The following is a 15,669-nucleotide window of genomic DNA, read 5'->3' as shown; positions in this document are numbered from 1 at the left end:
TTATTGTGTCAAGGCTCGTCTTAAATTAAGAATGACATACTTCCAGAAGAAAGGTACGAGAGTGATCTTCGTGCACACCGGAAAAAAAAAAATGGGAACACCAAGAATCCAGATCGACTTGAATTCTACAAACCGAAAAGACATTTTCTTTCCCATAACGTTTCGCGAATGCGAAGAAAAAGCCTTGGAAACACCGAGGCACCTTGCAAAATAAAACAAAACGTTTCACTGTTTACGACGCAAAGTTTCTCGCTTTAAACAGATTACGATCGTCAGGAAAACCGTGCGCAATTATCCTACAAAGAGAATTATAAACGCAAATGCACGATCGGAAATCTATTTATACTCAGAGTTTAAACTCGCATACGCGAATCGTTTTGTCGTTCATTGGTCGAGAGTCTAACGTGTGAAAATTGCAAAAGTGGACCAAACATGTGCAACGATCTTTGCTCTTTGCTCTTTGTTCTCGCGTTAGTTTCCGTCTACCTTACGAACGAGCTGCTTTTCATTAAGGATGTCCGAGAATATCGAGTCGGGTCGTGAACACGACATTTTTTCAGAACACGAAAGAGTGTTCGAGATTCTCGAATTTATAGGGATTCCCGAAAGAATCGGAATTCTCGACCGATGACGATTACAACCAGTTCATCGTGGCAATTTTTGGACACACGGATATCGGAATCGTATATATATATATATATATATATATATACACAAACTGAAAAAAAAAATATATATATATATATATATATATCCGCAGTTTTATGTTACAAAAGTCTCTTAGTAATACCGATTGCTCGATCTCCAGTTTTTTGAGCGTTATGTAACATTTCTTACCTCAGCGTATACATTTAATACACCGTAACAGAGTGGTAATAATAAGTAATGGTAAATATGATCTTACATTTGTCCGAAAAAATGTTCAATATTAAAAAAAGAACAAAAAATCCCGAGAACCTTCGTCTTCTTAGTAACTGAAATATCTTTCCAGATGAACAACTCGATGGTTATTTCAGGAACAGAAAAAAATAGTAGAAGGTAGTAAAAATAATAAATTGACCGACCGATTTTCAATGCTAATATCGGAGTCCCTGTCGATCAACCAATCCGAATTCACATTAATTAACACGTAACAATCACGTTTCGATCGCGTTGGACAAAGTTCCTTTCCTTGTACTTACATACTTTGATCACGTTCGAATAAATATGCAAATCGAGGGATTGTCGGTTCAGAATAATTTGTAATGTACTGGTAACCATAATTGGGAAATAATATACGGAAATTAAGCGACCGATATACACCGGAAGTTAAGCGACCATCTACACAGAACACACGGAATACAGTGACAATTCGATGAAATTGTTATAATAAATCTAGAGTGTTCCTTTTTGATTATATATCGATATTTAATGCATCCTTTGGTTTCGTTGTCCAATGAGTGTCTCGTAAGGTATCTAAGCACAATATTACAGCAAGTATGTATAAATACAGTATCATTTTCAAATTATCATAGTTATTTCTCACTACTGCATTCTATCTCGTTCTCGTCCTAATGTATACAAAGTCAAGGAAATTTATCGCAATCTGAAAGACAATATTGTACTCGTGGCGTCTTTATTGACATAATTTCACAATGAATGGAAACCTATACTGTATACGACACTTTTGATTCGATGACCTGCTACAGATACTGAAAAATTCGTTCAGTTCCTTGTGGAGCACTTTTGTACATTATTAAATGTGTTAAATACTTGCTGAAATTATGTAAAATGTTAAACTTTCAGAAATATTCTCTCATGATTATTCGACAGTATTTCAAACATTTGTGCACGGTTAATGAGTAACGATGTACATATTATCAACACGACGTTGTCAGTGTGTATCGCTGAAGGTCATAAAGGGACTTTCTTTTTGTGTTAAGTTTACACATCAATCACTTGTGCAAACTATCCGCGGCTGAACTACTTGCAGACTTGTATTTACACGACTGTAAATTTGTATGTACATATTTGTGTACTGCGTCAATTTTCGTACACTAGACATTATTGGGAAACACTTGTTCGGTGGTCACAGATAAACTTGATGTACTTTGTCGTTAGAGTGCAGTGTGATTAATTAATTCGTGGAGAACGCGTTGTAAAAATATTTCCATCGTCCGTCTGTGTATTCAATTTTCAAAGATCCATTCGAACGTCGTGTTACTTTTGTGCAAATAGTGTAAAGTGTACGTACGTATAATAAGTAAATTGAGAGTGTTTGGTAGCATGGTAATTAAGAATTGAGGTAATCGTACCGTAATGACGTCTGAAATATTATTGATCGATGAGACGTTAAGTAAAGGATATCCTCAAATACGTCTTGCATAAGTAATGAAAAGCTTCGTACCTAAATAGGATGATTTACGTAAGACGAAGAAATTGCACGTATAGAATATTAACGGACATTCGTAACAATGTTTAAAATGCATATTGTATCGCAGTACCGGTAAATGTTTAATTGGTTTTAAAATTATATAATATTTCGTATTTACAACAACGCTAATACGTATGAATTATTTTCCTCGCTGCAAATGCAAATAACCGTTACACGCTGCAACGAATGTGTTACATAATTAATACAAGTACTATGTAACAATAACATTGTTGAAAAATGTATTTGCAATATGTTCGTAATAGTATCGATAACAATGCAAATAATTTCTCCAAACTGGATACAATGGAGCACGTATGTCTATCAAAAGCCAATAATTCCTAAATGGAAAGATTCGTTGCTAAACTGCTAAACTCTCGAATTTAAAAAATGTTAATGCGTGTAATTTGCATTGAAACCCAACGAACCCGTAGCGTTTTCGATCGACAGTGTTGTACAATTTATCGAAAAGTCGTTATTAAGAAACCTCAATTAATATACATATTAAGAAATGTCTATTTATTCCAAGGATATTGCAAACATATAATAACGCCTAGCTAGGTCATTGTTTCATCATAAAGTTAATAACCTTGAAGTCCGGCATATTCCGTTTAATCCAGCGAATTAATAGACATTCTGCTATCTTTCATTTGATAATTCACGTTAATTATGTATACATATGTACACGTATTGGTAACAAAAAATAAAATCTATCCCCAAAAATGATTAACGGCGCTTAATAATTATATTACGCAGATTGCCTGTGAAAGATTAAAAAAAATTGTTACGTAGAAGACGTGTAACATTAAACTTGAATGGTTAGTGAGATTGCGCGAAGAAATCTCGCTATCGTCTTCTTTCTTTTAAATGTGATCAGATATTTCTAGAACACCTATCTTATCAATCATTTACCGGACAAATCAACGAGTATTAACGACATAGGAACAATTTCAAATAGCGATATAGGAATATGTCGACCGATAAATAGAATTTGAAAAAATCCGGAGACGACATATTGAGAACCACAATCGGACAATGTTCAATCGTTTTGTTGAACAATCGAAACATAATTCGAATCGTTCGATCGTTTATTATTAAAAACTTACGTAAAGCGTGCGAATTTGGAACGTGTGGACCGGACGAATTGTCTGAAAAGAATTTCCACCAATAACAGTACTGTCTTTCGAGTTGTCACAGTATTATCTCCATTGTTAAATTAACATTCGGCTTGCAGAACATTTTGTTCCGTCTATAAGCCACTTCTAGGTCAAATGATGACACTGGATCAAAAGTGTACGTCGTACAATTGGACATAAGAGGCAATAGTCGAATTCAAAATAATTCTAAGATAAGAAAAAATATATTTACATTCGCAGAAGATTCGTTTCAATGTTCCATGGGATATGTGAGAATTTGTATCGAGCTGCTAGAATCTAACAGAAGGATCAATACAGACACGTAATGAGGACAACTGGATCGATCCGAATCAACATTGGGAACAAAACGGTCAGGTTTACTCGACAAAGTTCTCTTCCAATAGGATAGCGTATGGTACGGCCAAATATGGTAAAAACTGGCATTGCAGCATCTGAAAGAATTTGACTGGAAAATGATGATTCACATAGCATAGTTCCCGGACATTGCGCCAGCAGACACCTTCATCACGTTCTCAGAAATCTAAGTTTCACTTCAACAGTGAAGTGTAGAAACTTCTTTATCCCAACTGTCATTACTGAAATGCTTCACCAACGGATAAGTCTACTATTCGAACGTTTCTATTATCTAAACATAGCACGTCCTTGGGGTGTACGTCTCTTCCTATTGGAACATTCTTCTATAACGGTTAAAATTAATTCCAGACGTAATAATTTAGCACGAAACGGATAATTGCATCAAAGCGGGACCTTGCGCGTTCTAACTAGAGGAATGAGATACAAATTAATTCATAAACAGAAAAGTAGCGTAATCTGATCATTTCAATGTGGCACGAAACAAGTAAGCATCAAAGCAGAACCGTGTAGTTGCAACTATGGAAATGAGACGCAAATTAGTCGATAAATTGGAAAGTACCGTAACATCGACGGGAATACGCGATATTGAGAAAACTCATGATTACTGACATTAAAAAAACGTCTATATCGAGAATCATTGGAACACTTGTGTCATTAGAAAAGGGTATTGTGCAGGTTTGTCGTTCGAGGTAGATAACTAGTTTAATCGCGGCCAGTTAAATATGGAAAAAAACTTGAGCGACATAGAAGAGCCGAGAAAACTCGTTGCTGATGTACTTGTTCATTTCTGTTATCGATATTCGTGGTATCATCGTTATCGGAAGGTTAGAGTCGCTTCAATTGAACCAATATAGTACGTGAACCAAATTCGATAGCTTTGTTCGTCTGGACGCTTTATAAATGAAATATTTTATACATCTTGAACAAACTTTTGCGTTTCTTTTTTTTTTCCTCGTACAATTACATACGAAAGAAAGGAACACGTGCTAGACCGTTTGATCAATTATAAACCACCGATACAAATAGAGGCAAATTTCGTTCATATACTACATTGGTTTACGATAACTCCAACAGTGATGCAGAATGATTAATTTCAGGAAAGTAAGCCTTCCGTTGTATTCGTTCACAGAAAAGAATTAATATCGATTACCACGAATGTATTTCCCAGAATTAGAATTGGTCGAAAGTCAAGGATTGTTGCAAACGCGCGGTTAAAAAATGAGCAAATCAAATGGTAGAACATTGATTGAAAATGAAGGAGAACGTACAGGTGTAATTTACGAGGAGACATTAGGGTCGTCGATGGAACAATTGCGAGCATAATGGTGCACAAGTAGTCGCAGTCCGTCGTTCGGGAACGCGAAGGCAAATTTCCATTTACTTACGAGCCGATAAAAGCATCGTAAAGCACGTTCTCGGCCGCGAGAGAAAAAAGAGATTCGACAAGCAGAATTTTCTTACGCGGCGGCGCATAACCGCGACGTACCGGGCGGTGTTTGATTTCCCGCATGAATAAGGGTGAATAAAGGACTCCGGGACATATTAAAAGGCAGCGGAGCGCGCTGCATACGAGCATTCCGCTCTTTTTCTCCCCCTAGCCGCGACGTCTCTTCTCGTCGCGTCGCTACGTGCCCGGTTATGCCCCTGACTCACGGTGTATTCCACCGGCCGAGTAATATTAGAACGTGCCACGAGAGTTGACTTGCACGTTCCTCGGGTCACTCTTCCCCTGTTCCCACTCGTTTTCTTGCCTCGCACGACACAGACGGATTAATTGCAACGAAGAAAAAGGGGCGGACGGTCGTCCCGCGCATGCGCGGGAACAGGGAACAGACCGAGCCAGCCAGGGACCGTGGTGAAAGTATGTTGAGTAACGGTGAGAACAAAGAAAATTCTATTTGCGCGAATGCGAAATAAGGAAGAGTACTTCAAGTGTCTGCAACGACCGTTTCGAGTATTAGACTTGCGGAGAAAGAATTCGGGCCGTGCAGCGAAAATCTTCCGGGACTTTTACTTCGGTTTTCTTTTTTCCGTGACTGTGACTCGTCTTCGGTGTAATCTTCGAATATTCCTTACGAGAGGTTAGAATATCGTTGAAGGCATTTTTGTTACCAGAAATGATTTCTCGTATCGTTGGAAGCATTTTTTGTTTCTAGAAGCGCAATTCGTATCGCTCGTTACCGTATCGGAAACTGCACAAGAGTGATTTCGAGCACCGTGTGCAATAATGTACGAAAATCGGGACCGCCGATTATTAATACCGCGAAGCACCGGTAGGGAATTTTAGGTTGTGTCTGGAAGTTTATTATCATTAGGATGACGATTTACCATAACTTTTAACGTGTCCCTTTCGATATTACGAACAATGTTTTCGTTCAACAATTTACTAGCGATTTAAAATCATCAAATTCGCTAAAGGATCCCGTAAATACGACCGGATAATAAACTCTCGATAACAATGGACCGTAAAAAGTGAATATTAGACGGTTGGACGTAGAACAAGAAAGGTGTTGGTAATAATTCACTTTATTTCGCCATCCGACGAGACGAACTTGTGAAATTCTCATTCAGCTTTCTTATACAAACCGCGTAGTCAAAGCTGCGAAACTCGACCGCAGAATGAGCTTTCCGAGAATCCCGATAGCGCTAGTCACGAATGACAATAACCTGCTTTGTCAGTCGACCACTTTCAGCGTGCGGTTAGCTCGGTTGCGTTGGAGGGAAAAAAAAAAAAGGGGACAAGGAAGAATTGTTGGGTCCCCGTCGAATACACGAAGAAATATTCGTAAACGTCTTATCTCGACCGATTGAATAAGGGACTTGAATAATCGAGCGCTTAGTGTATCGAGAAATTGTGAGTTGTTCGATTTCAAATTTCGCGCGTTGTTATTCGGATGAAATTAATTTCTACGCGGTAAAAAAAAAAACTGCGACGATTGTCACAAGAAATTTCTGCTCGTACATTACGATCGATATTTATTAAATTATTACCTACTCGATGCCAAGTTTAATAAATGGCGCATTGCGGCGTGTCTCTTATAATTGATACGCGTCAAAACCAATTTGCTCCGACCTTAACAAGATAACGTTACCAAATATTCTGTCACTTTATACGATTTATATAACTACGCTTAATATTATTCGTAGTAGACTAAGAAAAAGAACTTGAATCGATGTTCACGGGTTAATAGTCATCGAAAATATAATCAAATAAATTAATCGAACGTTCGCGAGAAAATCTAAGATCAAAGATACAATTTTCACAAAGTTTTCAAAAACACGGATACCATTTTATCCGTGCTCTAAATTCTCGTAATAATTAGCGAGACGCGCGACGATCCGCCATCTTGAAAGAAAGGGAGTCGTACGAAATTTGTCGAAAATAAAATTACAATCGTTAAACCGGATTGCACGCATTTCTTAACGACGCTACGAGGCATTGGTGGGGATCTTAGTGGCGTTGATTGGTGTAATAAAGATAAGACGCGACGAACATAGAGAAATCCAACTTTCCAATTCCGGCAGGTTGATAACGATGGAAGATAGGAGACTCGATGAGACGACTCGATCCAATGTCAAGGTATCGGGTGAAACCTTCCGCCGAGCCAATTATGACTCGAACGTCAGGGTCGTAGAGAGGGTTAGATAGTTCAGTTCGACTTGTTTACGCCAGAGACGGAAACAAGAGACGCGAAACACCGAGACGGGAGCCTTATCGATTTTCAGGCAGCTTCTGGAGCTGGCAGACTTTATGTAACAGAAACCGATGGAATTAAACAATGCAATGTCGGAAATTACTTCAACCGCGGTACACCCTCGAAAATTGTTAATCCAATCACGATGATCGTTTTGATAAGTATTTCGTGAGAAATAGCATCGGTATTATCGTTAGATAAGACCGCAAGCCTATCGAGTAAAACTAGTTGCGTTCGTTTATCCCTAAAACAAACATTTTATTTCACAATAAGAAGATTATTTTAGAATTTATTTTAGAATCAATTTTAGAAACGTGTATTGTAATACATTTTTGGGGTATGTATCGCAATCGTAGTGCTAGCAAAAATTGTACAAAGGTCTGTGAGTGATACCTTTTGCAACTTACAGACCTTGAATGTTGCGCATTAGCGCAACGATTCTAACATCCGAGTAAACCGTCAACGATCATAGTTAGACACCGAACAATGCTAACGACCTGTTCAAACAACGTTTGTTTAACCGTTACTTCGCAAATACAGGACACATTCTGATCTCAGGACCTTGAGTATCATGTACGAACGATAATTTCAATTTAACGTTCACCGCTACCAATCACGCGCAAACATTTTGCGTTGTTGGAAAAATCGTACGATAGAAACATTCGTTACTCCTTTTTTCCACTTTCACGATTAAACACTACAAGGTACTTCCGACTAATTAACGCAGGATTTCTCTCTGTGTGTGTTTCTTTTCAATGCAAATACAAAGTGCAGAGAAAGGAAGAACGCAGCATTTAATTGGGGATATACATTTAATTTACGCAACACGAGGAAAAAGGTGATATATCCTCGGTTTCGATGAATCATTCGGTAGTTGTAGTTCCGTCGACTTAACACTAAACGTACCGGCATTTTTCTATACCTAATCTTACCATAGAGGGTCATTTGACCCCTTATGAAATAAACGTAGATTTTTCGTAAAAAATTCTTTATTTATTAAAGGAAATAATTTGCAACATCGTTTCTGATTTCGTATAAAATGAAACACATATTTTTATCGTTACAAACGAAACAATCGACCAATTACATTTTTTACACAGGATGGGTTTCTCCTTCGTACATTTCCCGCGAACAAATTTTTTACAAATTATGCAAGTTTGTGTTGTTTTATTGCCCGCGCGCAATCTTATTTGACATTTTTTCCTGGATTGAGAATTATTATTGGAGCTGCTCGATACTCCTTCTCGTTGATTTTCCTTTTCTTCTTCGCAAAATTCGAGGTACTCTGTAACAAGCTCGTCTGCTAATCGTAACAGGAAAGATTGCCTCGATAGCTCCAACCCAGTTGTTTCCTGATAGAGTATCCACGAATTGATTCCAGCGAGATCCAAAATATTGAAAAATACCTGTACAGGCCATCTATTGCACTTCGATTTGACGCTATACTTTCGCGCCATTTGGTCAACTATATCGACGCCAAATTTGGTTTTATCACAGTAACTGATCGTTTCGCGTGTCTTCTTTCTATTGTTCTTGATTTTCACGGTTTTACGTTTGGTACTCGATATCGCTACTTTTTTTCTCGGTTTTGATTTATAAATCGTTAGCGTACAGTCGTTCGATTTGTACGTCATTGTTGAAAGAAGTTTCGAATTATCTTTCGTTGTTTTCGCAAGTGCGGGCAATTCCCTCCTGTTCGCACGCATTGTTCCCACTAACGTTGTCCTTTTCGCCAATAATTTTGCAGCCAAAGATGAAGTCGTAAAAAAATTATCGGTTGTAATATTTCTTCTACAGTTGGTGAAAGGTTCGACTAATTTCATCGCAACAAATTCGCTGAGCGGTATTGACGTCAGTCTGGTTTCATCGCGTCTTAAGTATGAATTTAGAACTAAGGCTCCAGTTGGAAAACTGCTAAAAAATACGTAAACTTCGTACGGGGTCAAATGACACCCCGTGGTACGTAAGGTAGGTGAAGAATTTTTGTCGGTAAAAAATAAGCTACGAGAAAAACGGAAAGTGGGAAATTGAATAATCGGATGATGTAAGAATTTACAGAAAGTCAAATGACCGACAGAAATTACAATAAATGCACGAATTTAAAGTAAATTTTCAAAAGGGGTCATTTGACCCCGCTTGGTACGTTTAGTGTTAACGTATACGCGTTCCCCGACGTTGCGAGAAACGTTACTTCCGATGGTCGCTGGTCGTTCCACTTGTACCGAGACGCGACACATTTGTACCCAAGTCTTATTCGACTGCATGCTCGAAAACGTTCCGTGGAATACTTTATACGGTGGTGGCAGAATGGATATGCAAAATGCATTCTCCGTTCCAGATCGTGATTGTGGTGTTCTAGTCTATTTAGACGTATCGCTCGGGAGGCAACGTCGGTCAAGGGGTCTCCGTGAAATCAAGACCGTGAGTGGAACAAATTGGTGTCAGCCTTGAATCGTAAGAATTGAAGTTATGCAATTACACGTACACGCGGGTGAAACTGACACGAACGAGAGAAGCTAGGTAGTTCGACAACTCTGACACATTGCATAATAACGAGAACGGACGTCTGTTACATCTGGCGTGTCGATACTGCAACCGTGTTCATCGAACGTATGTTACCCGGTGTTAAACGTCCTCTCCTAATAAGCGACCTCGGCCGGTGATAATGCGATTACGGTGGATTTGCACGATTTCCACGGACAGGAACACGCAGCGATCACGGATGAGAAAAATCGCGTTTCTTTCCGTTCACGGAATGCGTCGAGGGGCACGTGTTGTTATCGAGCCGGTTTACGGAATTACGAAGCGCATTTTCGAGCGATTTATCGCGATCGAGTCGAGCGTCGAGAGACACGTGTGCTCAATGGGCCGCGAAAACGGCTCGTTGGTATTGTTCATTTCACGATAACCAAGACTCGCGTTGTATCCGCGAAAATAACGCATACCACTTCGCACAAGGGTCTACGGTGACGAACATAGGAACTTTGAGAACGAATTCTTTTCTCAAAGAAGTAAATAATAATTAGAAGTAAATGGTAAATATTTTTCTATTATATAAAATAGTAGATATACATATTTTTCTATCGTATAAAATAATGGAAATAGTTTCTTAATATTAGATTATTTGGAAAGTCGTTTCGTTCTTTTTTTTTTTTTTTTTTTGTTGAAAAGTGCGCAAAGTGGCGAACGATCGTTGAAAAATTTTCCGGAAAATAAGCTAATCGTCGAACGTGAACGTTACCAAGCTCCCGAGACCGAACACGTTAACGTAATAGACTTAAACGTTTCGTTATTACACGGATAATGAACATCTCGATCCGATACACGACCGTTGAATTTTTCCACGGAAATTTTCATCGGAACACGCGGATTTCTACACGGCAATTTAACGCGGTTTTCATTGCGAAGGGGTTTCCCCAGAAACCGATCGTGAACAGACCAGCCACAATGCCAGAAACGATGACTTCAGTGATCGTAATCGGTCGCCACTCGAAGCGGTTTCATTCGACGAATTTAATTAATTATCACGAGTAAAATCTAGCCAACAGCCGCAGACAAACGGAAGTTGGAAACTTTCCTTCAGACTCATTATGAAAACTTGGGAATCGCCGAGAGAAACATAGGAAACGAGACGCAACGTACCGGCGAAGTTCGCTTGATAAAATGTTCAGCACGCGCGGGGGCGTTGTGTATGCACGAAGCTTGTTTAATTCATGCAGAACTTTCGCCGGTAGGCACTTAATCGATGATATTGTAGGGAAATGCGACCAGAGTTGCATCCGTGGAATTTCTACACGCGAATATATACACGTTGGAATGTAGTTTTACGTGCGGTATATGAAACAATGGAGGATATTCTTCGAAGCGAACAGCAGAAACTATTCGAAACTTAGCAGGAATTTAATAGAGAAAAATTCTATAACGACGGATCTAGGGTAGCAGTAATGAAATATTTACTATTTTTCTATTATACAAAATAGTAGATATATTTTTCTGTCGTATAAAATAATGGAAATAGTTTTTCAGTATTAGATCGTTTGGAAAGTCGTTTCATTTTTTTTTTTTTTTTTTTGGTGAAAATGAAACACGATTTTTTTAGAGTGTCTAAACATTATATTAAATTATACATTCTCCATTTTGGAAAACGAAATTACTTTCCGAACGATACGATATTTGTTGAAATATAAGTCTCGAGGAAAATTAAAAGACGAAGACAGTAATGAGATAGTTGGAATCGTCAATTGGAGCAAATAGTGTTAACGAGACATTCGATTACAACAATGTTAAAATTTCAATTTTGTATGGGTTTATAAGAAAGAAATTCAACTTAAACGTGTAATACGTTAGGGAAGCAAATAATGCTATAAATTCCAAGTCGCACATTCAACAACCGAGCTGTAGTTATCTCAGTCTCATTAACTTGTAAACGATTCTTCACAGAGGTCTCTACACCAAACAAAATAACCTCGTGATAATACTACTTCTGCGTCGTGTTACCCAGCTACATATTCAGAGTCGAATTATTATAGTTAACGTCTCTTACTGTTTGGGAAAAACACGCTATAAACGATATCGTAACGATTTGTTTTTCATGTTTAGCTATGACTTTCCAAATATATTTATATTAAACGCACAGAACATACAACACCGATACACGAAAATATCATTCGTTTCATTTATCGCGACTTGTTATATTATCGACGAATTTGTTTTAGTTTTCTTCGTTCGCAGTATTACGTTAAATCTATCGATAAACTATACGTATTACTGACATAAATAAATCACGTTCACGCCATCTTTCCAACTCTAGATAGAATTTATGTATCTGGATAATTTTATAGACTTTTTTTTTATATATATATTTTTAACATTAGTTTAAAAAAATCCGTTATTTTTGTAGAATTGTACACGAAAGAGGATCAATCGCGTTGGTTCGTTCGATGAAGACTTGCAAAGGATCAAAACCTAATGTTTTAACTGTCATTAAACTTCAAATCGCTAGATTTTATTTACATTTCTTCGATTACAGTGACTACAAGTCTCTCGACAACGATAGAAACAACTTCTATGCAAACTTCGAACTTGTATTACGAGTACAGGTAACGAACAAATGAAAAAAATTTCACCACGATCGAATATCGATTCAATTCGAGAACTATAACGTACGCGATTACTCGGAACCGATTATTCGCAAACGTGGAACGTTGCAAATTTGCGCACCTTCTCCTGAAAGTTTCTCCCAGCGACGATGCGTTTTTCCATCGGAGAAACTGCGTTGCTCGTTGATTAGAAATTTTCGCGAATTATAAGCGACGACTCACACTTGCTATTTCGTTGCTTGCCCATAGAGAAACAAACTCTACGGAATTCCCGCGTCGTGAATTTTAAACGCTGTATTAACCAGAATCGATACACGATCGGAATAATCGGCTGTAGTAATGAAATGCGAAACGAACGACTGGTTTCCTCGTTTCGTTATTAGATTTCTAATGCTTCAATTTTTTTTTTTTTTCTCCTTTTGTACTCACGTGCCGCGATGGTTAACAAACAACCGCCGATAAGATGATTCTGACTAGGTAACGCCACGTTTTCCGCATCCTGACGCGATATTAAACACAAGAAGCCGAACTGACTGAAAGGTAACGCTTTACTCGCGCGAACGAGTTGAAATAAATCAACGAGCGAGCTCTTTGGCAATCCTGACGGAGAACCGATCAACAACGCGATAACGTGAAAGTCCTGTTGAGATGGATTTATTAGCTGGATCAGTACGATGACTCGTACTTATTTTCGTGTATTTTTCTCTTACATTCTCTAACCCTTTGTTCGTTCGAGGCCCAAGAATTACAAAAATACCAGACGATGACTTTCGGTTTTTCTACCGTGAGTAGTATCTCGAATATTTTTCATTTTTATTTATTTATCTTTTTTTTTTTTTCAGATTTAATTTTAGAAACAAATGACACCACGGGGAGATTACTATACTTTGGTAAATTATTATACTTTGGTCATTTATTTCACGATATTCGAGCGTACAATTCCCTTCTATATCTACGGATAATTTTATAGACTTTTTTATTTTATATATATTTTTAATATATCTAAATCTTGGACGCGACACGTACACTCATCTTGTATACAATTATTTCTTTTGGACGCAATGGATATTTCCTGATACTCATTTGTTAGCATATTCTCGTTCAGCTCCGACGAGTATACTTTTGGCATCACCGATGCCGTCCCTTCCAAGACACAGTCCTTGGTCAACAATTTTCAAGTTCAGTTTTCACCGACATTTTAACATTGTACAGAATTCGAACGGAAAACTCGAGTAACAGATTCAACGTTTTCGGTGACAAGTACTTCGAACGTTCTACGATAATCGATAACTGATACAAAATAATTAGGAGTTGTCGATTCGTTCGTAAAGAGTAATTAACCTTACTTGACCAAGTTATTCGACTTGGTCTCCACCAACGATAGAAACGCGAGCGAGCGAGCGAGCGAGCGGCTATCGTCGAGTGCTCGATTGTGAATTTTTTGCGTACGAATCGTCCCACGCGATTCGATTGTCTTACTGTTACGAACGATCGAGTCCGGTGGACGAACTTTAATGCAATCCACTGGCCGTCTTTTACGCAATTTGTTTCCGTCTATTGGAACTGCTTTGCACTATGCAAAGCAATCACGATTGCACAACGGACGTTTAAAATCCGTCGTTAAATATTCTTGTGCCAGATCAAACAACGAAAGACGTTAGACGATAATTGAAACACCGAGGAGTAAGTAGCTAGCTATGAATCATCTGGACCGATCGAAATTACGAAACGGATTAAAGCACGGGAAGCTATTCGGTCCGAGCCGGTAACGTTTCAATCGTTTATTTAATTAAGAATCCTCGATGCGAAGTGTCCAACGCGTTCGAGTGAGGCATTTTAATGCTCCCTAGTTCGTTATTTACTCTCGTATAATTCATCGTTTGTTGCGAATGTACCTTAGAGAATGTTAAACATCCGGTACACTGAAAATAAATAAAGGATCAGATGTCGTGAGAATTTTGAGGAGTACTGTACGAGTTGAATATTTGGTAAAAAAATTTCTAAATAAGATGAGATACATTTTTTTCTTTTTTTTCGTAATAATGTTACTGTAGCGGAAATTGAAAGCACGAGTATCGATAGGTTATATTCAATTTTTATCGAAACTTTTTAGTTTCAAGTCTTTTCGGTGAAAAAAAATACCGAAGAATAAAAGTGAAGTTATTTTTAACTACGATACTGTGACGGTGAAGCTGACATTTGAGCCATTAGCGTATCAAGAGCAAACATTATTGTCCATTGTATTATATATTGATCGTCGGCTAGAAGCCAGATCGAATGAGTTTGTCACCGTGAGCCTGAGAACAATGTACGTGTCGCGTTAACGCTTGCGCTATAACAACACGAGTATGCCAACTACCATATTAGCCTCGCTAAATTATACGCCGAATAGTACTTGAATTAACAGTCTAATTGATATACCGACATTGACCCCTAACGCGTAATTAACAATTTGATTCGAAACAATGTAACCCGCGTAAAGTATTCTGTTCTGTAACCAATCGATCGTGTAAAAGAATATACGATTGCAAATGTTTTCCTGTTCGTTGAAAACAAAATAATAAGCGTGTAAGACTCGATAAAGTGTAACAGCTCTAACATACTATACGTATACGGTAAATCACGAATTCGTTCAAACATGATCGACAACACATAATAATGTTTACGTCGCGTTTAAGAAACGACTAACACATCAATCCTGATTATCCTCGAGGAAACAATCATTTCGAAACAAATTCTCGAAATTCTTTACAAAATTAATCGCGAGAGAAAAATTAATTCAAGAATAAATCAAGAGGCATTGATAATACAATATATCTGTAACACGTATAAACGTGCTTCGAGGAACGTAAAATTATTAGAATCGTAATCTATAACGTACGTTGAAGAGTACAATGTACGATGCACTCCATAAATAAATTTCCTGTACGTACATTAACACGATGGTTCCATTT

At 37.9% G+C, this 15,669-nt stretch overlaps 2 protein-coding genes across 2 annotated transcripts in view; both read right to left on the bottom strand.

The window, feature by feature from the left end:
* LOC143152625 (protein fem-1 homolog CG6966) overlaps nt 1–15,669 on the bottom strand; it is a 41,681-nt gene that overhangs the window by 23,525 nt on the left and 2,487 nt on the right. The window lies entirely within an intron of this gene.
* LOC143152895 (uncharacterized) lies at nt 8,018–9,880 on the bottom strand. The gene is made up of 3 exons (XM_076323491.1): nt 9,808–9,880; nt 9,748–9,751; nt 8,018–9,617 (listed from the first exon to the last, which is right to left on the bottom strand). Exons 1-3 carry the CDS (start codon nt 9,878–9,880, stop codon nt 8,606–8,608), a joined length of 1,089 nt encoding a protein of 362 aa, XP_076179606.1. The 3' UTR covers nt 8,018–8,605.

The sequence above is a fragment of the Ptiloglossa arizonensis genome, chromosome 11 (assembly GCF_051014685.1).
Source record: "Ptiloglossa arizonensis isolate GNS036 chromosome 11, iyPtiAriz1_principal, whole genome shotgun sequence".
In the NCBI taxonomy this organism is placed as follows: domain Eukaryota; kingdom Metazoa; phylum Arthropoda; class Insecta; order Hymenoptera; family Colletidae; genus Ptiloglossa; species Ptiloglossa arizonensis.
The sequence above is the reverse complement of the archived record's forward strand: the minus strand, read 5'-3'. Positions and strand labels throughout refer to the sequence as shown.